At 32.3% G+C, this 22,837-nt stretch overlaps 1 protein-coding gene across 3 annotated transcripts; it reads right to left on the reverse strand.

Moving 5' to 3' along the window:
* Positions 1–6,361: 6,361 nt before the first annotated feature.
* LOC121982155 (2-oxoglutarate-dependent dioxygenase 33-like) lies at positions 6,362–21,368 on the reverse strand. 3 transcript variants are annotated; one of them, XM_042535078.1, is made up of 12 exons: positions 21,242–21,368; positions 18,647–18,744; positions 17,860–17,978; positions 17,695–17,758; positions 17,512–17,609; positions 13,933–13,991; positions 13,695–13,854; positions 13,575–13,594; positions 13,084–13,130; positions 7,042–7,122; positions 6,624–6,713; positions 6,362–6,552 (listed from the first exon to the last, which is right to left on the reverse strand). In XM_042535078.1, exons 1-12 carry the CDS (start codon positions 21,273–21,275, stop codon positions 6,424–6,426), a joined length of 999 nt encoding a protein of 332 aa, XP_042391012.1. In that variant the 5' UTR covers positions 21,276–21,368; the 3' UTR covers positions 6,362–6,423. The 3 variants fall into 3 exon arrangements, with proteins under 3 accessions (XP_042391012.1, XP_042391013.1, XP_042391011.1); XM_042535079.1 differs by having other exon boundaries at positions 17,512–17,579; positions 18,629–18,744; XM_042535077.1 differs by having other exon boundaries at positions 18,629–18,744.
* Positions 21,369–22,837: the final 1,469 nt, after the last annotated feature.

Below are 22,837 nucleotides of genomic sequence, written 5' to 3' on the forward strand. Positions count from 1 at the left end.
TTGAACTTTCTGATAAATACATTGTTACTAGAAAATGGTAAAAATGCAATTCCTTGGTAGTTAAATTCTATTTGAAGTTGAGAATTCCATAAGTTGGAAGTTAGCTTGAATTTTAGTTGCTTGTTAATGATCAATGCCACTCTTATTTAACTGGCTGGTTCAATAAATGATTCAGTTTAGCCGGATTGCATATTGGATGGACATCTATGTTATTTCCAGCTCAACCATTACTTTTCCATTAAGTGATTGGATCGTCCTTGTCAAGTCAAAATTTTGCTCCCCTGATGTCATAGTTCTGTGCTAATGCTACCCCATTCTTCATTAATGCTATCATGTAATCGACAAAGTTATAAAATCCAATGTTTTTCCTTGTTCAGTGAAGACCTAAATTGTTGTATCAATTCATCTGTGTTCTGTTTTTTCTTTGTCGTCCTGTTTTGTCTTGTGATTTTTGCTTGACCAGCACAATGATTAGGTCCAGCTCCCCCTGCTACATGCTGCTTAAAATGTAGGCGCTGATAGTGCCTGAAATGGGAGGATTAAGATGAAGATTTGGTATTGTATCCAAAGACTTAATTACTCAATTTTTAGTGAATGGACATCAAGTTAAGAGGATGAATTGCGTTTCAGAAAATGAATTTGGAATGGAGCTAATGATACATACTTGTATAAAAAAAACTGTAGATCTGTTACATTAACGGCGCCCCTAGTGTCACGGCGCCCCTAGTGTCGGCCCCACAGATATGGAGAAAGATAAATGCAGGTACACAAGCGTCAGACGCATGGTAGTGTAAACCTCAGGTCGTCAGTTCCTGAGAATCGATCCTTGACCATTACACCAGAGATATCATGCGCCCACCGTCTGTGCTACGCCCTGGGGGCGATATATACTTGTATAAAGCTTAGTGGAGGGATGACCCAACTTGCTATCATGAATTTGAAGTTGAATGCCCATAGGATGAATTGTTCGTTTCTTTCACTTGAATATGAAACCAGTAGTAGAATTCAATGGTTATTTTTTATTAACATACGGTTTTAAAATGGATAGAGTACAATGAAGTATTTTTTTAAATGCTCAAAAGGATAGTCCGGTGCATGAAACTCCTGTTAATGCGAGATCTTAAGGAAGAATTGTACTACATTAGGTATATTGTACACAGTTTTACCCTGCATTGCAAGAGACTATTTTTTAATGCTATTAATCAATAATAACATTGAAAAATTATATATTTTATGAGTACCAGTACTTTTCTTTATAGTATATTAAATACGTTCAATGAGCTAAACTTTACTAATTTCTTTTTCTACTATTTGATATTAGATACTTGATTGTTTTCTGAGTATTATAATATTATGAAATTTATACAATGTATAGTTCAGGTAGTTCTGTGCTAGATTTTTTTTAATTTTTGAAATTGTACTAATAATTAATCTAGTATTTTCGACATGTTTTATTTACGAAAACTCTTACTCTATATACTAAGATATGCTAGTTATGTTTGCATCCTTAAGTCACTAATGCTAATTCTAATCATGTTTACTTGTGACAATTGCTTAGCCATTACGACACCTATTCCACTTTGAACCTGGAAATGGTCTTGGAAATGTAAAGCTGATACTGCTCTATTGCATTGCACTGGAAGTGGAGAACTCTTATGCCCCAAGATGTATGCATTGTTTTATTTGCCTATCTAGTTTGGAGAATAAATTTTCACGAGAACTTGCAAATATTTTAAATTTTATAACTCAAACTCATATCCCCTCAAAAAATATCTTTATTTTTAGTACTCGAGGAAATGATGCAAGATTTATAATTTTTTGAGTAAAAAAGTTAATTTCCGAGGATAACTGATAATGTAACATTACGATTTCCCCATATTTTCACTTATCCTTACTAAAATATATCATAGATAGTACCATTATTAGATGTCTTATATTCTTTTTTTTTCCTCTATGTTTTTGTAGTCTTTTCCCCTTTATTCTGTTGTTTCTTTGACCATGTAATTTCATTCATCCTTTTCTTTCGCCTTCTCGTATAGTGGCATAAAATCCTGGTTGAAAAATATCTATTTAGCTCCATATTATATCATTTGCCATTTTCTTTTCTATTTTTTCCTTTCCTTCCTTGTCATCGTAGATTAAAGTTAGTGGTGTCAATAGGCTGACCATACCAACCTTGGAAGAGTTGTAATAGGCTAGACCCAACTCAAGCCAGCACAAATCCAGGCTTGGGTGGTGCCCCCCTAAGTTTGAATTTTTAGTATTTAAAATTTTAAATTATTTTTAAAGTTACTAAAAAAATTAATAAAAATTTAAAAAATAGAATAAATACTATTAAAAAGATAATCTTATAATAAATATTATTAAAATATTCAATATTAGTAATTACTATCATTTTTTACATTAAAATGACGGGCAAGACTTATTTCATATCCCACATAAATGTCTCCCTTATATGCTAGTTACTATTCCAAAGACTAGTAATCGCCCGTGATTTACCTCCTCCGTGTTGGTTTTAGGACGGGTTGTGGGAGCGCTGAGGACGAGCATATTCACCTTATGCCACCATTGTACTGAGCATGAGCTTGTACGATGCAATTGGTAGACTTATGGGTTGTGTCAGAGATGACCTCTCATGTGCATATTGTGTTAGGTCATAGATTAGCCTAGCTGCTACTTGTAACTGAAATATTGAATGACTGATTTATATGATAGCAATTATATGATTTTTACAGAATGACTTCCAATGAGTTTCATGTTTTTTTTTCCTTTTCACTCTTGGCTAAATGGTAAATTGTTTTGAATTGCCAAAATAACAAATAATATCTTTCTCCATACTCTCCTTTGTCTCATTCGATTTTGTTATTTGAAAGGAATACGTATAAGGATGATTAAGGTTGGCTACTTGCTCTTCTCATGTTTTACTGAATAGTGCAGGTACATTTCTGGCAAAACTTCCTCAAACTTGAGTTATATTAGATTCACTACTTTCCAACAAATGTACTCAAATTGGAAGCTAATTTTACAAGTTTATTGTGTTTCATAATGTTCTATGCTGGCATTGTCAAACTAGGCCGTTTTGTATAAAATGCCTTATGGTTATGTACACACATTTCAGTAAGAGATCTAATAGCTAAATTACACCAGAAGTACAACAGTAAGGTTTTGAAACTATCCTGTAGGTGATTGTTTGATCTCATACAATGACTTGTGACTTCACAGTTTTTCTTTTTCTTTACATTTGTTGAGCTTGTTTCCGTTTCATGCAATGACTTTTGAGTTTCTCCAATTTTCCTCTATATTGATTTTGTTTCATTTGGACGAAAATTTAGACAAAAAGCTCACTTTTGCATGCAATGAAGTTTAAATCTGAACTAAAATAAAACAATTTCTTCTTTTCAAATATATTTTTGATTAATAATTTTAATAAATATATATATATATATTTAAATATTTTCCCTCCCTCTCTTCCCTCATGGAAACAGTCTTAATTATTTTCCTATGAGTTTTCTTCACCTACCTTACTGGTTCCTAGTTTTCTTTGTTTTTTCTTTTGGAGGCACTTGATTTTCTTTACAAGTTGTAGGTTCATTTGACATTGTTATTTTATATATTCTCTAATATTGAAGCATGACACTAATTATAACTAGTCATGTTCATTTTTGGATATAAATTAGTTTTGATTGATTAAGAATATAGTTGTGGCTCAAGTACTCCACTTGAAATCACCTTTTAATACATTGATAAGGGACAATTATTTTTTATGAATAGGGGGGAATTTCTTTATTTCAATCGAACATAGGAGTCTTTCATTCTCAATAGATTTTTAGATGATGGGTACTAGAAGCTCACTTCCATTTTGCATATTCTTTAACCTTGCTTTATGAAAATCCTAGAGTTTAAAATTTATTAAACCTTGCTTTATTCCATGTTACTTGTATCCTTTTATCGTCTATGTAAATGTTTCGATAATCTATACTTGAAATTTATGCAGACAATTGAGTCGTTTCTTGAAGAAACATTAGATGCAATTCCTATTATTGTGTTGGATTCAACCCTCCCCATAATCCCACCGGGGGAGGAAGGTGTATTTTTTGACAAAACATTGTTGCCTCCACCTTATAAATCATGTCAAGTGCCAGGGTTGTGCGTCAGAGTTTGATCCAAGGCAATCTTCGTCCTTATATATTCCGACTATGGCCTTGCTACCATCTGGAGAGCACACGAATGCCAGTTTAGAGAAGCAGAAGCATCTCCTACCTACTTTGGGTTGTTTAAGAATTGAGTTTCTTACTTGTCGGGGTTAGCTGGATGAGAAAATTGTTTTGGTTTCAGCTCGGATATCCAAAGATATTCACAACACGCACATCATGTTGTTCCATGTGCAGAAGTCCATCGTCACCTGAAAAATAGATATATGTATATTGTGAAAAAATATATGATGATCCATTTTAATCTGCAATGATGATGATATATGTATATTGTGAAAAAATATATGATGATCCATTTTAATCTGCAATGGTGATCATCATCGAGGAGTGAGTGTTTTGTTGTCAACGCCTAGTTGAAGACAATTGGTCACTGATGGTCGTTAACTTACATACACATGCACACCTTGCTACGGTGTGCTACTCTTCACCTATTATTTGTACATTGTGAAAAATATATGATGAACCATTTAATCTTATAATGGTGATCATTGAACATTTTATTTGATTTAAGTTGATTATTGGTTGGTGGAGAGAAAGCTTCCGCCCATTCTTGGGCATGCTAACATATTTTGGTTCAGAAAGTCCATCTCAACATGTCCCTTGAGTCATCAACTTTATCAGAGTGGTAGGCGAGAAAGCGGCCTCGAGCAAGGTAAGGAATCTCGAAGGAATTCAAGGGTCTTAGTATCTCTGATTTGAGGTACTCATCAAGCAGTGCCTGATTTGAGGCACTCATAAAGTGTCTGAAGACAGACTCAGAGAAAAAGAGAGGCAAAGCCAAAAATATTCAAGCCTAAATCTAAAAAACAAAATCAAATCACGAGTTTGAACCTTCAACTGGCGAAGAAAACTTATCTTCAGAAGTTGAAAATATGGTGAAAAAGGTTTAACACTCTTTTTAAAAAATTTATGGCATGACTTATGAGTTTAATCCTCTTGTAATTCACATAATTTTATATATCTCCATTATTTTGTATAGAAGTGGACTAGAGTAATTACTAATAAAATATTTTATTTATTTTACTTTTCTAATAATTTTCATACCTCTATTGAAATATTATTAGATTCAATCAGTTTCCAATTTTATATTTTATTTAACATATATTTTAATTCGAATTCTACTATAAAAAATTAAAATTTTATATAACTCTAAACTAATTAAATTTTCTAAGTTACAATAGGACAAAACAAAGTCTCTTCAAAAGTGAAGTTCTTAAAACTCTAAGAGAAAAGTCTAATTTGATAAGACAGAGTAAAGAAGATTAAAAACTTGAAAACTTTTTTACAGTTGCAAGTAAATAAGTTAAAAGAAAAAATATCTAAAAAATCACACGAGTACCCAACTTAGAGGACAAACCCATAAAAAAGAGAAACTTCATATGTTTCTTTAATTTGTAAAAATGCAACATTCATGCCTAAATCTGCTAGGAAGTTGAAGACTTGATTCCTAAGCATCTTGTACTTAATTCGGCCAAACCCACTACACTTGGTTCGAAATATTTATGATTGTTTATTCTCTGTTCAAACAGGACAAAATACTCACTTCTAAATGACAGACAATTCTGTGAATACACACAACAAATAGATAAAATATATGTAAGCATACACAAGTATTTAACATTTTAATTGACTCAAACATAATTTGGCCTACTTATTAAACATAATCAAATACTCAACTAGTTTAAATTTAGCTCTATTATCTACTTATCTCAGTTATTGAACGTCCAGTGTAATTCCTATATACAAGCGCAATGTGGCGATTCTCTTCCGAGTGACAACCTCTAACCTACCTTTTCATATTGATATACCTAGGTAATGAAGGACACTCTTATCACTTATAGATGATTGCTAACCTTACAACAAAAAGAGTTAAGAGGTCCAATGTAACAAGTTTAGGCACTTTTAGCATAGACAACCTAATCTTACATGAACATTGACATCTTTTTCCATCAAGACTTGAGATTAACAATGATGATTTTATGACAATCTAGAACATGACATCATAAAGAAAAGAATATCATTAGACAATCCATCCACTACCAACACAATACAAAAAACACAAACAGTAGAAAATAAATATTATTCAGCAGAAGAAATTAATAAGAAGGAAGATTTCATGAGTTTAGTGATCTTAAAATGATCAGCCAAAGGATGATAATATCAGTGTTCATTTATCTATTTATGTATTTGAGGAGAACATTGATAGTGTTAGCTAATACACAAAATTGTTGAGAACCTTGTTAACTAAATGTTCTCCATAAACAACTTTGTCAAACTTTGCAATCCCCCTAGTTTTTTGCTTGCAAAACTCAAAGGGCTCAACAGAAGCGTCAAAATTTGGCTGCTCATGAAATAATGAAATAAAAGATGAGGTAACAGAAAACTTATTATGTTGAAAACAGATGAGCATACCTCGTAAAAGAAAGCTACAGATACACGATATTTCGAGGAGTTGTTGATCACTCTATGAAGAGTTGATTCGTATAATCCGTTGGACCAAATCTGGAATTCCTCAATGCATTCATTCAAATAGTTTCAAGGAAAATTTTCAATTTGCATCATTTAGTATGTTGTGAGTTACCAACAGTAGATAGGTTGACCTAATTTACCATCATTTATGTTTGGAAGTCACAAAAAATGAAAATGAAGGCCATTTTGTTGGAAGGAAATATTATAAACAATTACACAGTTTGTTATCACTTTCAGAGGAAATCAAGAACCAAATCATGCTATAAGACAATGCATTTTTTCCCCTTTTAGAGACATTGCATTCTTTTTTATTTTATTATTTGAATGAGTCAAGAATTTTATTCAAGAGAGAGAAGATAACCTTAAGCATGTCACCGATATTGCAAACAAATGTATCAGGAATAGGAGGTGCGGAGATCCATTCACCATTTTTGTTCTGGACCTACAATTTGGAATTAAAATCAAAAGACTAAGGCAGTTATTCTTTTTAAAGATAAACAATTACCTTTGAAGGCTTCGACTATCACTTCACATGAAATAAGGATACTCCCCTAACATCCCTTGGAACTAAAATCATACAAATTTAGTGCTGAAAGGACAGGACCCACTCTTCATTATGTATTCAGGTGCTTTTTGCTTCTTTATTTTTTTTAAAAAAAATGAATTTTTGAATGGGTGAACCACCTATTCAAATTACTTTCATACATAAAATAAGAGCTACATATGGAGTCTTAAAAAAATACAGATTTCATGAAAGGCAATATCATCCCATTTAATCAGTAATGTAAACAAGACTATGTGACACAAATCGAGAAAAAATGACTCTAAATCCATGCCTTCCATTTAATCCAGCATTTTGAAATGATCATGCCTACATTGTGAAGATGTTGTTATTGTTCATTGCAAGTTTCACAGTTTAATCAAACATATTCTTGTTTGTAGATTACCCTTTTGACAATTGGTAGGTAGGAACTTATTAATGTGTGTGAAAATTTATCAGAGAGAATTGAAATACACCTTGGAAAACAGTGGTTGGACTACCCACGACGTTTCTTTGTTGTGGATATGTTATCAGTTGGATGGATTGCAACCAACTATACCCTTTAACGATGCTGACAAATACAAACTCTTTCCTCTTTATTTATACCTTAAACTTGTAATTTATGATGACTTAGTACTTTCTACCAAAGTTTAAAAATTTAAATCATGTTATGTTTAAATTTATGATGACTTACTGCTTTCTATCCACAACCTTAAACTTTTTTTATATTTTCTTTAAGCTTTATATTTTAGAATTTTTTTTAAGTATTTTAGTTTTTTTAGAGGAGTTGATAACGTCCCCCTCATTTTTTAATGTAAAAAGGATAAGGGTATAAAAATGAAAGATGAATGGGAGAAGAATGAGGGCAATAATATGACCGCTCAGTATAAACACACATCTTTTGCCCTCCCGTTATAAAATTCTTGGTTCTCTCCTATAGTGCGTGAGGGCTTAATGTCATTTGTAGGAAGGATACAATCTCTCATCTTTTTTTTCCCATGATAAAAATTTTGTATATTGGAAGGTTATGACGGAGTACTACGTTATGATCGAAATAGAGAATTGCTAATCATCAAAGTCAGCTTTGACCAACCAAGAGATTCAAATGACCAACTAGTAGGATTCGACCTATGGACCAATGACATAAAAAAAAAGCCTCAAGTGAATGTTAAGTCACTACTACTCTTCAATGCGGTCTAACTTACAAGCAACTCAATAAATTTAGATTATTCAGTAATGCAAACGAGTTATGAAAGAAGTTGATTGGACTTCATGAAGGATTAGCTAAGTTAAGAACCACCAAGAAAGACCTACTATCGAGTCAAGTGTAGACCATTCAAATGAAGGAAGGTCAATCAGTTAATCAACTTCACGGAAGAATTAAAAAAATTCTCAACATCTGTGCAATCAAAAAGCAAGTAAAAAATCGAGACGTGATTAATTATGCTTTCAAGGCATTTTCAATAACTATTTTATGAACATTTATGATAGATGCATATAGTGTCTAATGACCAACTAACCTTGATCAAAAAAAAAATAGAAATGTATAATTTTGATTTAGAAAAATCTGATAGCGTCAAGGCAAAGTCAAAATTAAAATCCAAGCCTAAACCAAAAAACAATATTGAATCAGAGTATGAGTTTGAACCTTCAACTGAGGAAGAAAACTTATCATCAGAAGTTGCAAATACGGTGAAAAAAATTTATCACTTTTCAAAAAAATTTATAGTACGACTCATTAGTTTAATCCTCTTATAATTCATATAATTTTGTATATCTCCTTTATTTTTCAGAAAAGTGAACTAAAATACTTGTCATTCATTAATCAAATATTTTTTTATTTTCAATATTAGATAAAAGGACTTTGTAAATCATTCAACATTCTGTTCTCCTAATTATTTTCATATCTCTGTTGAAATATTATTGGATTAAATAATGTTTTCATTTTATATTTTATTTAGCATATGTTCTACTTTGAATTCTTCTATAAAAAAAAATTAAAATTGTATACTTCTCTCGCCTAATTAAATTTTCTAAGTTAAATTAATCATTTAAACTTTTGAAAAAAAATATCTCTTTTATTAGCCATTTATTTCCTTTTTCTTTACTTATTACTTTATTGAAGTTACAAGTAAATGAGTTAGAAAAATATTTAAAAAAACACATCAGAATCTTTATGACGAAGGATAAGACAAAGTCTCTTCAAAAGTGAAGACCTTAAAGCTTGAATAGAAGAGTCTAATTTGATAAGGCAAAGAGTAAAGAAGATGAAAAATTTAAAAATGTTATTGAAGTTGCAACTAAATAATTAAAAGAAAAAATATCTAGAAAACCGCATTAGTTTCTGAGTACCCAACTTAGCGAACAAACTCATACAAAAAAGAAACTTCATATGTTTCTTTAATTTGTAGAAGTACAGCATTCATGCCTAAATTTGCTAGGAAGTTGAAGATTTGAATCCTAAGCATCTTTTACTTAATTCGGTCAAATCCATTACATTTAATTCGAAATATTTATGACTATTTGTTCTATGTTCAAACAGGATAAAATACTTGCTTCTAACGATAGACAATTCTGTGAATACATAACAAATGGATAAAATATATGTAAGTATACACAAGTATCTACTATTTTAATTAACTTAAACATAATTTAGCCTACATATTAAACATAACCAGATACTCAACTAGTTTAAATTTAATTATACTATCTACTGATTTCAGTTATTGAATGTCCAGTGTAATTCCTATATACAAGCGCAATGTGACGATCCTCTTTCAAGTGACGACCTAACCCACCTTTCCATATTGATATACCTAGGTAATGAAGGACACTCGTATCACTTACAAATGATTGCTTAACCTTACAACAAATAGAATTAGAAGTCCAAGGTAACAAGTTTAAGCACTTTTAGCATAAATAGTCTGATCTTATATGAACATCCATGTCTTTTTCCATAAAAACTTGAGATTAACATTTATGACTTTATGACAACTTAGAATATGACATCATAAAGAAAAGAATTTGGTTAGACGGTCCATATACTACCAACACAATATAGAAAATACAAAAAGTAGAAAAGAAATATAATTCAATAGAAGAAATTACTAAGAAGGAAGATTCCATAAGTTTAGTGATCTTAAAGGGATCAACCGAAGGATGACAATATAAGTGTTTGTTTATCTATTCGAGGGAAACAGTGATAGTGTTAGCTAATACATGAAATTATTGAGAACCTTGTTAAAACAAACACTCCTTTCAAAACCTTTTCTACTATCCACCCTCAGTCTCTCTACTTTTCCTCTCTCTCTCTCCCCCAAAGGCTAGTAGCCATCCGTGATTTACCTTCTCCGTGTTGGTCATGGGACGGATTGGCGAGGACGCCGGGGACGAGCGTATTCACCTTTTGCCACCATGTGTATTCAATAAAATTCAATTGAAGCCCACATAGACTGGCACAGTTAGTTTATACAAGAGTATTGCTACTAATAGGCTTGGGGTCGATTCCCAGCGCGTGCAGAATGCCATGCTGGTTGTCTCAATCTCTCCTTGCATGCGCTGCTGTTGTTGGGCGAAACCCTCTGTGATTTACCTTTGGACAATGGGGAGTCACCCCAGAGAGGTTGTTAAGGTAACGGTTTCACCTTTGCTGCCAATAATATTAAATTGAAACCAAGTAAACATAATGAGAAAAACAAACAAATTATTTACTTATCTTAGTCAAATAAATTTTCAATCGCTTGCTCACACATTCTCTCCTACAATATTCAAATATGAAAAAAATAATCTACACTAAAGTTAGATACCAAATTAATTCTATTTCATTTTTTACATTTTCAACTGTTTTTTAAAATATTTTAGATAACAAATTAGTTTTAGTTTTGAGGTCGAGTGAAAGTAAGTTTAGGGTTAGGTGGAAGCTATAAAGTTGGCATGCTGATTAGGATTAAGTTGATTCAAATTAGAATTGATTTGAATTTATTTTGACTCATTTAAAATTAAACAAAGTTTATATATAGAATAGTCAATTGTATTTAATTAAATTAATTGTATTTTTATGAGGTTAGAAATTATTCATTTCTCTTCTTTTTCTCTCTCCACGCATTCCACTCCCTTAATGCTCCTAGCTCAACATGTCCATTGTTGCCCATCGAATTCATTTATACTCCTTTCAAAACCTTTTCTATTATCCAACCTCAGTCTCTCTACTTTTCCTCTCTCTCTCCCCCCCTCCCCCCCGAAAAGGCTAGTAGTCGCCCGTGATTTACCTCCTCTGTGTTGACCCTGGGACGGGTTGGCGGGGGCACTGGGTGCGAGCGTATTCGCCTTTTGCCACCATGATGCACTCCTAGTTTTCCCTCGGGACGATCTAGTGGCTAGCACATGAGGTGTTGCCACCATGAGGTCTGGGGTTCGAATCACGACAAAGTCGAAATAAATACCTCCCTTATGTGCTAGTCACTATTCCAAAGGCTAGTAGTCACCCGTGATTTACCTCCTCCATATTAGCCCTGAGACGGGTTGATGGGGGTGTGGTGGTAAGAGGCTGGGTGTTTCTCCCAAACAACCAGGGTTTTGTAGCTAGGGGCCACATCAAGGGTCACCTCACTTCCAGTACTTACATGGTATGCAGAATGTGAGGTCGGATCGTACATGATTAGTTGGCTCATAAAACCCAAATACCTGGTATAAAAAAAAAAAAATACAATGCACTACCCGTTCGGTGCTAGCTCACGTGTTAGTCGAGAGATAACTGGCTCAACACTTTAGACCATGCTTTCAAATTTCTAAGATCCTTTTCAATGTCATACAAACTTTGGGAAATTGTTTTATTGATTAGGAAACAATCTAAAATAAATTGTCCAAAACTAAGATAAGCCAAACAAGTCTCTAATGATCTAAAGACTCTTATCATCTTTTTTGATTCAAAGTTATTGGTACTTAAATTCTGAGAATTTGTAGTTAAACCTTGATTTCTAAAGATAGTAAGGAATTTTTAAAATATATTTAAAACAGTATATAGTGGACCGATTGTGAATGATAAATTTTAAAAATCAAAACAAGTAATATATGTTCAAAAAAAATGGATTTATAGATCCTTCTATTCAATTATAAACAGTATATAGTTATTACATAGTAGTTTTTGTGTGTGTTTTTTTGGCTTTATCCAACCTAATAACCCACCGCATGTCTCTTTCTTAGCAATTTCAAGTCAACTAAATTAACTTTTTAAATTTATGCCTCATATATTATACTACCACCGTGTTTAATAATTCTTAATTCGATTGACAAATTTTGACTAAAAATGGCCATTTACATGTCCTAGACTTTTTATTTTGGCATCAACAATCAATGAAAGTTATCCTCAAGAGTTCATATTGTAACTTGAGTATGTCTTTTAACTTATTTGTCAACTTAAGCATATATTGGTGTCATCTTGGTGTGATGTCGGTGAGCAAGACAACTAAATTATGGAACACAAACCTTGTCTATCCTACCCTCGGGAAGGTTGAGTTGGCTAGTGCGGTGCAGAGTTGCTACCATAAGACAAGGGTTCAAATCTTGGCAAAGTCGAGGAAAAAAAAATCCTACTTCCCACTAGCCAACTATAAATTCCCAATTTACTTCCTCACAGATGGTCGTGGGACCGATCGTGTGAGGCCAAAAAGGCGAATTCCACTTTTTTGCTACCACAAACCTTGTCTATCTTATTGTACAATCTTACTTTTTTTTAGAGCCATATTTTATTTTGTATTGCATGCATGTTTTCGGTAACATTTTGGGGATAAATTTACATGTCAAAATACAATGTCTAATTAAACATGTACTAGTATGACACTTTAGCAAATAAGGAAATCATACCTGAAGGGCATTTATTTCGACATCTTGGTTAACCAATGTCAACAAGCCTACAAGTAAACTATGAATTAGGAATGCATGTCTAGCTATGGTTATCACACATAGGTCTTCAAATTTTGTAGGTCAGATTGCAATGATGCTACTTAACCAATTGATTAGTTACAGAATGATAAGAATAATTTATTCAGGGCATGCTATACTATCAAGAGAAAAAAAAGACGATAACTGACAATTTCATATGAACAAATAGCTATGGTATATAGGATATTGAGAAAATGGAAATTAACCAGAGAAATCTGGGGGCAAAAGTCCACCAGAAGAGATGTTTAGTATTCTTAATAATGATCTGTTTAGAGATTTAGAAATTCTTATGTTTAAATTTGAGTTTTAGGTTATAGTTAATTTCATGGTGAATGGTTTTATCGAAAATTGTATAATCTATTAATAGACAAAAAATAACAATTTATCAAGCATCCAAATTGTAATCGTCGTACCATAATCCGTGTGAGCTCCGCTGCATAAACAGTCACACAAGGAAAAAATATATGCAAACATAAGAACTACAACAATTAAGAAATGTAAGAAAGAAACGATTGAACACCAAAATTGCCTACCATCCTGTATCAGTGTGTTGTATCTCTGAGATATCAGATGAAATGGGATATCCAATTAATCTCATTACCCAAAAGGGATCCCCTGCCTTTTCTCTTTCGAATGCATCAGGTGGTCCACCAAGTGCTAGTGCAATTCCACGCATTATCTTCCTTGAAAGGTCTGCAATTAATAAATAATGAGATGTTGCCAAAATAATAGCAGAGCATGCTACTATGCATGAGCAAGCAGCAACTATACCTCTGAGAAGATAAATATATTCTTCCATTAGAACTTTAAAATTTGGAGGATAGCATGGCCTGTAAGAAGAGAGCAAGGACAGGTCAGGATATATCATTATTCTTGTAAGCTACATCTCTTGAAAATACTAAACTGAAACATAGAAGTAGGATCCTTAAGCATGTTACAATAGTATGATACAAAATATGAGAGCCCCAAATTATGGGGATTAGTTCGTATCAAATTCATTACTTAGTGAATAAGCACTTAATTATGACAAGCTGGATTTTTCTCTCCCTATTTGAAATTATGTGAGGCTTAGGAATATAATAAATCAAGAGACAAATATTTATCCAACAACATAATTTTTACAATATTTGCTACAATAAAATTGATGTCTTGGCGCAACGGTAAAGTTGTTGTCGTGTGACCTAGTGGTCATGGATTCGAGTTGTGGAAATAAACTCTTGCAATGAAAGGTAAGACTACATACAATAAACCCTTCTCGAGGACCCCGTATTGGTGGGAGCTTTGTGCATCGGACTGTCCTTTGCTATTATAATCAAATGGTTACAAAGCATAAATTCTTCATTTACAAGTTTTATCAAAGCTTTACTTCTACTCATGTTTAGAATATTAGCTTCCTTGTTATAGTAAAAAAAAAAATAAGAATTTTTATCCTTGCTATAGTATTCCTAGTGAGGACCTATTAGCAAACCCATCTTGTAATATTTGTTTATGTGTATATGCAAAGTATATAGCATCAGATGCAAAGATGGGTAATTAGGTCAAAAGTTAACGAGCGAGAAAAGTGAAAAAGATAACAAAGTTTTTTTTGGCTATCTGTAAGTTTAATATGGGAGGATAAAGCAAAAAATGATAAAATCAGTATCTCAAACTGAACATAGATAGGACAGTTGTATTTATCCTCTTTAGTTTGATAAAAAAAATACTAAAAAATGTTTGAAATAAGGCATAGTCAACTTAATCTTCAATAATATTTTTGAGAAATTTGTTAGGCATAAATGCTATGTATACATGAGTTGCAATACTCTTTGAAATAAAAAGAAACTTCCTATAAGGGCCAACACTCTCTCATCTCTCTACATTACTTGCCTCACACCTCCCACATCTCTTCGCATGTGATTCCCCTCTATTCCTTACACAAGTAACATGTGTCACTCTTGAGCAATGGTAACCTCACATGTGACCAATCATTTCACCTATTATATTCCTCCCTTATCTTAGATCTAACCTCATGTGCATCAAGTGTGCAGGACTTAGTATAAAATTCAAAATTTGAGGTATTAAAATTAGATGACGTACTTGATAGGTCAAGCATGAAGCTCTGTGGAGCTTCAAACTCATGAATTGTCATTAACCTTAGAGAAAGAATCAAAGATTCGTATGTATGAATTGCAATCTTTTAAATTTCTTTCAGGTGAAAATTAATGTAATGGTAGCTTCAAAGCAAAGATTTTTATTATGAAGCTTCATCCTATGGAGATTAGGAGCCTGAAAGTTGTTTGAAAGTTTGTCTTAAGATTTGGAGTTGACCCAAACATTTTTGTTGACCAAACTGAGATAACTCTAAATCTACCTTCCATTGAAAGTGCGTCGACTCTAAAATTTTATTGTGTCTATTGAATTTTTTTTTTTTGAAAAATTGAGTTAACCAAACATTTTTTGGTGGGTCAACCAAAAATTCTGAGGCGGCCTAAGTTCTCAAACGTTGAGAATTCAACAATTGTATTACAAAGTTTGGTCGACTCAAAACTTTTGTATAATTCAACAAACCAGCTAAAAGTGACCATTAAGGATTCATTTAAAAGCTATTTTGATGGTTTATTTGGCACAAGAACAAACACAAAAACATCTCTAATTATCCTTCATCTTGCTCAAGTGCAAAAGGACACTAAGGAGCTTGGCTTGGGTAGCAACAATCAAGGTCTCATCCTTATTCCTAAAAGTTCACTTGATATCATTCTTCTCACCTAGGATTAATTCTTATCTAATAGGGTGAGGTAGAAGTTGTTTTCTCCCATTGTACTCATTCACTATCTTTTTTAGAGAGAGATTGCTTCTAAAGGGATCTAGAAACAATCAGATAGTCTTGTCTTCGTTTGCTAGAAGGTCTCTAGCAATAATTGAAGCTCACTTGGTACAACTAATGAGGGCTGTGGGAAGTGAGCAAGGACTAAGTGTTTGCTCACTTAAATGGAATCTAGCAGAAAGAATCTAGATCAATAGTTGACTCAACTAGAAGGGAATCTAGTCGGAGGGTGTTTTTACGAAGTGCTTTGTCGCTCGTTGTTGCGAAGAGGTCTACCTACATTTACTACCATTGTCAAGGTTTGCTTTGCTGCATCATATCATGGATCCTATAGTCAATTGCTTTGGGATGTCACACTAGATTAGACAGGGGTTCTGGACATAGAAATAGAGCTATTAAATCGCATTATATCCTTTGTTAATATTGTGTTTTTATTTATTTTCCACTGTATGTTTGATACATTAGTTGATCACACATGCACACGTATCTAATATTAAATTTTGAGTTATATTTTGCAACAATTGCAAACCTTCCATTCACCTCGCTCTAGCTAGACCATCTTCAATCATACATGAGTATTGAAAAACAATATGCTAATCATGAGGTGATAACTTATCCAGATGAAGGAATAAAGCAAACAGAATAGAGACCATTTACCTCTCTTAATATCTCATTACTACCATACATGTCAGAGGAGTTAGTAGTGACTAATAGTCAAGAGACAACAAAATGAGTGATTATGGCAGCGCCAAAGGAGAAACATAACATTGGTGGAAGTAGCTAGTTTGACACATAACTATCCACATTGCAATCAATACAATCTTTCATGAATATACTGAATATGCCTTCTTGCAAATTCATTTATCTTTCTTGTAACAAACTTGCATAGATATTTATGCTATAGATTGAGGGATAATGTGAGGAGCAAAAGGCATAACCTTAACTCTAAAAACATTGGTTATCACTAAACAGGGAAGTTATAACTTTGTTTCATGATGATAATAAAATACCTTAATTCTTAACTATTGTTCAAGTGAGATAATTATTTATACCATTTGCATAGATGATTTCCTTTAAAAATATATATAATAAAAAAAATGTAGAGATGAAAATGGTTTTAAAAAATGAAGCAAACTTAAATTGAATTTCATCATTTAATAAATTTTTACACTATGCCTTATGATTCAAAGTGTCATAGTTAGTGAACAACATCGTAGGTCTGAATTTTTGGTGGTAAGATCACCATAACCATCATATTCTGACAGCTTTTGGTGTGATGTCCTTTTGCAGAAACAATTTCACAAGTTCATAACAACAAGAACATTCCATAATGTTTAAACTATACTAAAGGGGTTTGATTAAATGGGTCATTTCCAGTCATCACTCTTTTTTGTGGAGCAATATCCACAGTTAATCAATAGAAATAAGAATAATGATAGAAACATAATACAAAACAATATAAATTCCAAATGTAAAAATCTAACAATAACAACAAAACCATTAAATAGTCATATGAAATTAGTGAGTTTAGCAAACGGTACATGTACCATAAATTGGATCCCTCTAAAGATTGACCAAGAGAACCATACTCTCCAGGTTTCATTTCCCTGTAGCACTGAGCCATATTTTTGTCACACTTCAATGACTGGATGATTAATACAAAAAGAAGCTATACATTGAAATTGATGAACCATTGTAATTCTGAATGCCTAATGAAAATATGAACTTACATCGATGGCTTCGTGCATGTCAGGCTTTCCCTTTGTAATATTTTCACCAACCCTTTGATAACCTCTAGTAATAATTAAATAACAAGCATAGATAGGTTGGGTTGTTGAAGAATTTGTGACAATAAAATAAAAAACTACAAAATATTAAGAAACTAGTAGGCTCACCTGTATCCACTTTGGGCAGTCAACTTAATCTTTAGTTTGTCCTCATAAGGAAGATTAAAAAATGTGCGTGTTACATCCTTAACTCCTTTCACTAGTGAATCTGGAATACCATGATTTTTCTACAAAAAAAAATATAAGAATTGATTGGCTAAACTCCCATGCATAAATCAAATTCTTTGAAACCCAATATTGGCACAAGGTTTGTTTATGGACACAAAGGTGAAACAGAAAAAGACAAGCCTAAATTTGAAAATGTTTAAGGCGCAAATCTGGTTGAGATATCCAATTCTAGAAAATAACTAAAAATAATCAAATTGTGATAATCATAAACCACTCAAAAAATCGGGATTTCCAGATAATCTGAAGAATACAGTAATAGAGAAATTTTAAAAAAAATGTATGAAAAATATACAGAATGAGCAAACTAGCATCATTAAGTAATAAAATATAAAAAAGATTTATGCTTTGTTTGTTTCAAAAAAAATGATTTTTGTACTTTTGGATGCATCGGAAAAAGAAAAGTTTTTAGCCAATTAAGCATGCTTTTATTCTTGATTATATAACCAACAAAAGTTATAAAAACATTATAATTATAAAAAAGGTTCAAAATTTTAGTAACACCAAAATTAAAATAGAAGGGATTTGACTGGAGTCAAATCTGGTCATACTCTATCCAAGTGTTCATGTTCATTTTACTTTAGTATGAATAGTCAAACATCTTATCACGTCTTATCCAATAGTATGAAAGTGAAAGAAAGTGAAAAGCTACCACATAGAAGAACCCTGCCTCTTTACACGCTTTATCCAATTGTCTTACAACATCTTGTAGTTCTTTGTCATCAACCATTACTGGATCATCAATCTTTTCCAAGTAACCATTAATATCTAAATTCATGTGTAAATAATGAGAAAAAAAAAGAAGCAAGGGAAAGATATTGTTATACAAAAAAAGAGAAAGTAAACAGCAAGCTAAAAGAAAGCAATGAATCGAAAGCACAAAAAACACTATCCAACCAAATATGTACACAATGCATTATTTCCTCATAATGGTAAATGTCAAAATGTTGAATGAGACATTTCAACGAGTCATGCCTAGCCCGGCTCCAGTCAAGTCATGATTGACACTACACAACAAATAAGTTATGCCAACACAACTAATTTTGCTGCTTACTTAGGGGCATTGCATGACTGTCCATACCGAGCCTAATTTTAGTAAAAAAATAAGTATAAATAATGATAATAATAATAATAATCTAACATTTAAATAATTTTTTAAAAAATAAGACTATTTAGTATGTTTCAAAATTATTTAAGGGAAATAGGTAATATACAATTTTCCTCAAAAAAATATAAAAAATAGCTTATCAACCGTGTTAGGCCCATAGGCTCGAGAAACTCAAACCCAACACGAGTATGCATTCAAGCTAAACATGTCATGGCCAAATTAGAGTCAAGTCATGTCGAAGCACAACCCAACTCGTGTTGGCTAGAATTGTGGAACACATAGTAAACTTTTGGATGTCTTATTTGTTTGTACATAATGAACATAATCAAGTAATTTAGTCTTCATGTAAAAGAAAAAAAAACATGTTTTTAATGTTCAGTTACTAATTATAATTTCATTGTAATTGAATCATGCAACTACTTCAAAGTAGATAGGTTTTGTGAGTTCTATAGAGGTGATATTCCTTGGTTGTTAGTAGTTTTGTTAAAGGCACCAATCAAGTGTAGTTATCCAAGACATCACTCTCTTAATTCATGAGACAAAGGTCATGCCAATCTTCACAAAGGATCTTAATTAATTGACAAAACCCCTCAACCATAACCATTTCCATCAAGGATGTCTTAAGAATCAATGCATAATCACTATCCAAAATGTAATGAAGTGTAATGAAATGCAAGAAACTCGAGGATTAAGGAAAGAAGCAATGACGAAAAGACAAGTATTTACAATCGTTCGATCAAAAAGGTAAAACATAAAATCCTAGTAAGCCTAAAACCAATGAAAAAAAATTATTAAGCTTTGAATCCATTTCTAGCTTGACCCTTCTATACATCACCCATTGTTTTGCACAGTGCTCATGCATAGCATATGTGGATCGCCATCACCTTCATCTATACATGTTAGTCCCAATTATTTTGCATTAGTAAAATCTTTAGTTGACTTGCAAGATGAAGGTAGTATTTTAGTTCAATCTTTACTTAATATATTTGAGGGTAGAATAAACAATAAGATGGCCAACCTACTCTAAGTGTAATTTAATCCAGATATAAAGAGTTAATTAGAATGGAAGAGAACTTTTGCTATAAAAAAATTAAAAAAGTGATAATTAAACAACATTGTTGTGATTAGTCCTTTTATTTATATCCTGAAATTATTTTTCAAATAATTCTTTAGAATTTAGTGTATGAACTAGAGTTAAAGTTAGTGCTTAATGAGTGCCTTGGAGAAATAAGATCTTTGCACTTCTATTGCCTAGCACCTGCAATAACATAATAGCCTAGAACAATATTAGTCATTGGTCCAACAAGAGTAACTTAGATTGAGAAATATTCTTGGACATGTATGAGCGACATATGTGTATATATTTATGGAGTCATTGCTCAAGGATTTAATCGATTAAGGCATGGCCAGAAATGAGCATAGAATCAAAAGTTTGTGGCAATTTTTATGCACGAAATTGATGAAATAGAGGCTTGAAGTAGCAATAACTTGGTACGGTGGCAGGATAGTGGATTACAACTAGAAGTACAAAAGGGAATAATTTGTGCCAGTTGAACCAAACAAAATCAAGATTTTCTTCTGTCTAAAGTGTTGATTTGATAATAACCCACATTAACTTTCTTATGCCCAAGATGGTTTCAAAAAAGAGAAGGAAAAGAAAAGGTATTATTTGTAAAGAGACGTTTATTTAATGAAGACAAAAGAAGAACGTTTCGTTTCATAAGATCATTCCAACCGCATGGTGAGAATTTCTTACAAATGAGCCATTTCTCTCCCGATACCACCTGCACTGTACTTCAGTATAATCTTGTATGTGCACCGCGAGCAAAATCAAGTTGATTTCTTTTCGTCATTTTATTGATTCATTAGGATTTCCTTTGTGGTTGTATGGATTCATTAGTGAGTAATATGCTTGGTAAAAATTGCTAAAGAATATCCCTCTAAAAGGTGCAGAACTCCCTTCCCAAGGGTTAATAATACAAAATTTTTAAAATTTGCAACCACATATCCTACAAGATAAACATCCCTAATTCCAAGAGAAAGAAATCAACGTCACGTAAGATCTGAAACCGAAGAAGAGCGAAGATATATTCGCATAAAAAAAATTAGCTAATTAGTATCGAGAAGATGGAGATCGGAGAAGCGTGTGCCGCGTACCTATGATGGGAATAGTGTGGAAATCGGAACCCATTGCTTTGGATAGGAGGAATACGAGCACGGGGCGGAGGAAGAAGATCTGGCGGCGCAAACAGGGTTACTAGGGCACCCGCAGCGATCACCTTTTTTTATTTTTTTTAATTAAAATAAGTTTTTTAATTTAAATATTAGTGATCGTGCACACGCATGTGTAATATAATACATTGAAATGACATTTACCTTTTAATATTTGGGTTTTTGAAAATTCGAATCGTTTGAATTTTCTTGCCTTTAACATTGTCGGCCTAAAATATTTATAAAAGCTTCTTTGATAATAATATTGTCAATTCTAAGATGTGGGACTAATGAGAACTATATTTTTTTTATATAAAACAACTAGATAAAACTAATGATGAGAAAAATTTATAATAATATGTCGCAGCTGAGTCTCAAACTCTAGATCACTGATTGTTTCGCTTGTGGAATTACTAATAAACCTTGAAATTATTTTTAGTGTCAATAGAAAATAGGATATTAACGTAAATTTATTTTAGGCTTCACCAAAGTTAGTTAGTAAAGGGAGAAGATTTTTAATAAAATAGTAAGATAATATTAGAGATTTTTTTAAAATTAGGATAGTGTGGAAGTTTAAAAAAAGGTAAGATCCATACTAGAGTTATTGAGAAGTTTTTTATAATGAAAAAATATATGAAGTTTTTTTCTATTTATACGACGCGGATGCAACAATAAAAGAGTTCTTCGAGGGGTTCAATAATTGTGGATGCTTAGGAAAGGAGCTCCCTCCCATTACTTCATGAGCATAGTTCTTTTGGATCATTTTTTTATAGTCCAAGAGATGTGTTATTTGTATTTGTGGTCGGATTGTGGTCGCGATCTGGTCGTAAATTGTTGCGATCTTTTCTTGGATTTATCATCCCCATCAAATTATAATTTTTGTTCGGAATGGGTGGTCGGAGGCCGTCCGAAGATCTCCGATGGTAGATAAGTGGTCAGATTACTGGGCGACGAGCGAGGGTGTCCTCTAGGTGGCCTCCGGCCGTCCGCTTCGAACAAAAACTATAATCTTGTGGGGACAGTAAACCCAAAAAGGAATCACAATCATTTACGGTCGGATCGCGGTCACGATCCTACCACAAATACGAGTGGCACATCCCCTAGATCATAAAAAGTTATCCAGGAGATCCTGCCTCCTACTTAAGAGCCGCTTCTTTCTTCTTTTTTATTTTTTTTAATTTCTAATTAATATAATTATTTTAATTTAAATTTTAAAAGTTAATAAATTTTTTTATTTTAAGTCTTTTATTTCTAATAATAATGCAATTTATTTTTAAATTATTAATATTATATAATGGTAATTTATGAATTTGAATTTTATTTGTATATAAAATAAAATATAATAAAAAGTGTGGGGCCATAAAAAAAAAATTAGTTAGAAGATTTTTTTTTTTATAATGGAGAGATGTATAAAATTTTTTACTTTTGACACGTGATAACAAAAAAGTTGATGGAGAGATTACATAATTATAAATGTCCATGTGGTCAAATAATGAACGTGCTTGGTTGATTAAGTATAGAATAAAAATAATAATAATAAAA

The sequence above is a fragment of the Zingiber officinale genome, chromosome 5A (assembly GCF_018446385.1).
Source record: "Zingiber officinale cultivar Zhangliang chromosome 5A, Zo_v1.1, whole genome shotgun sequence".
Classification (NCBI taxonomy): Eukaryota; Viridiplantae; Streptophyta; class Magnoliopsida; order Zingiberales; family Zingiberaceae; genus Zingiber; species Zingiber officinale.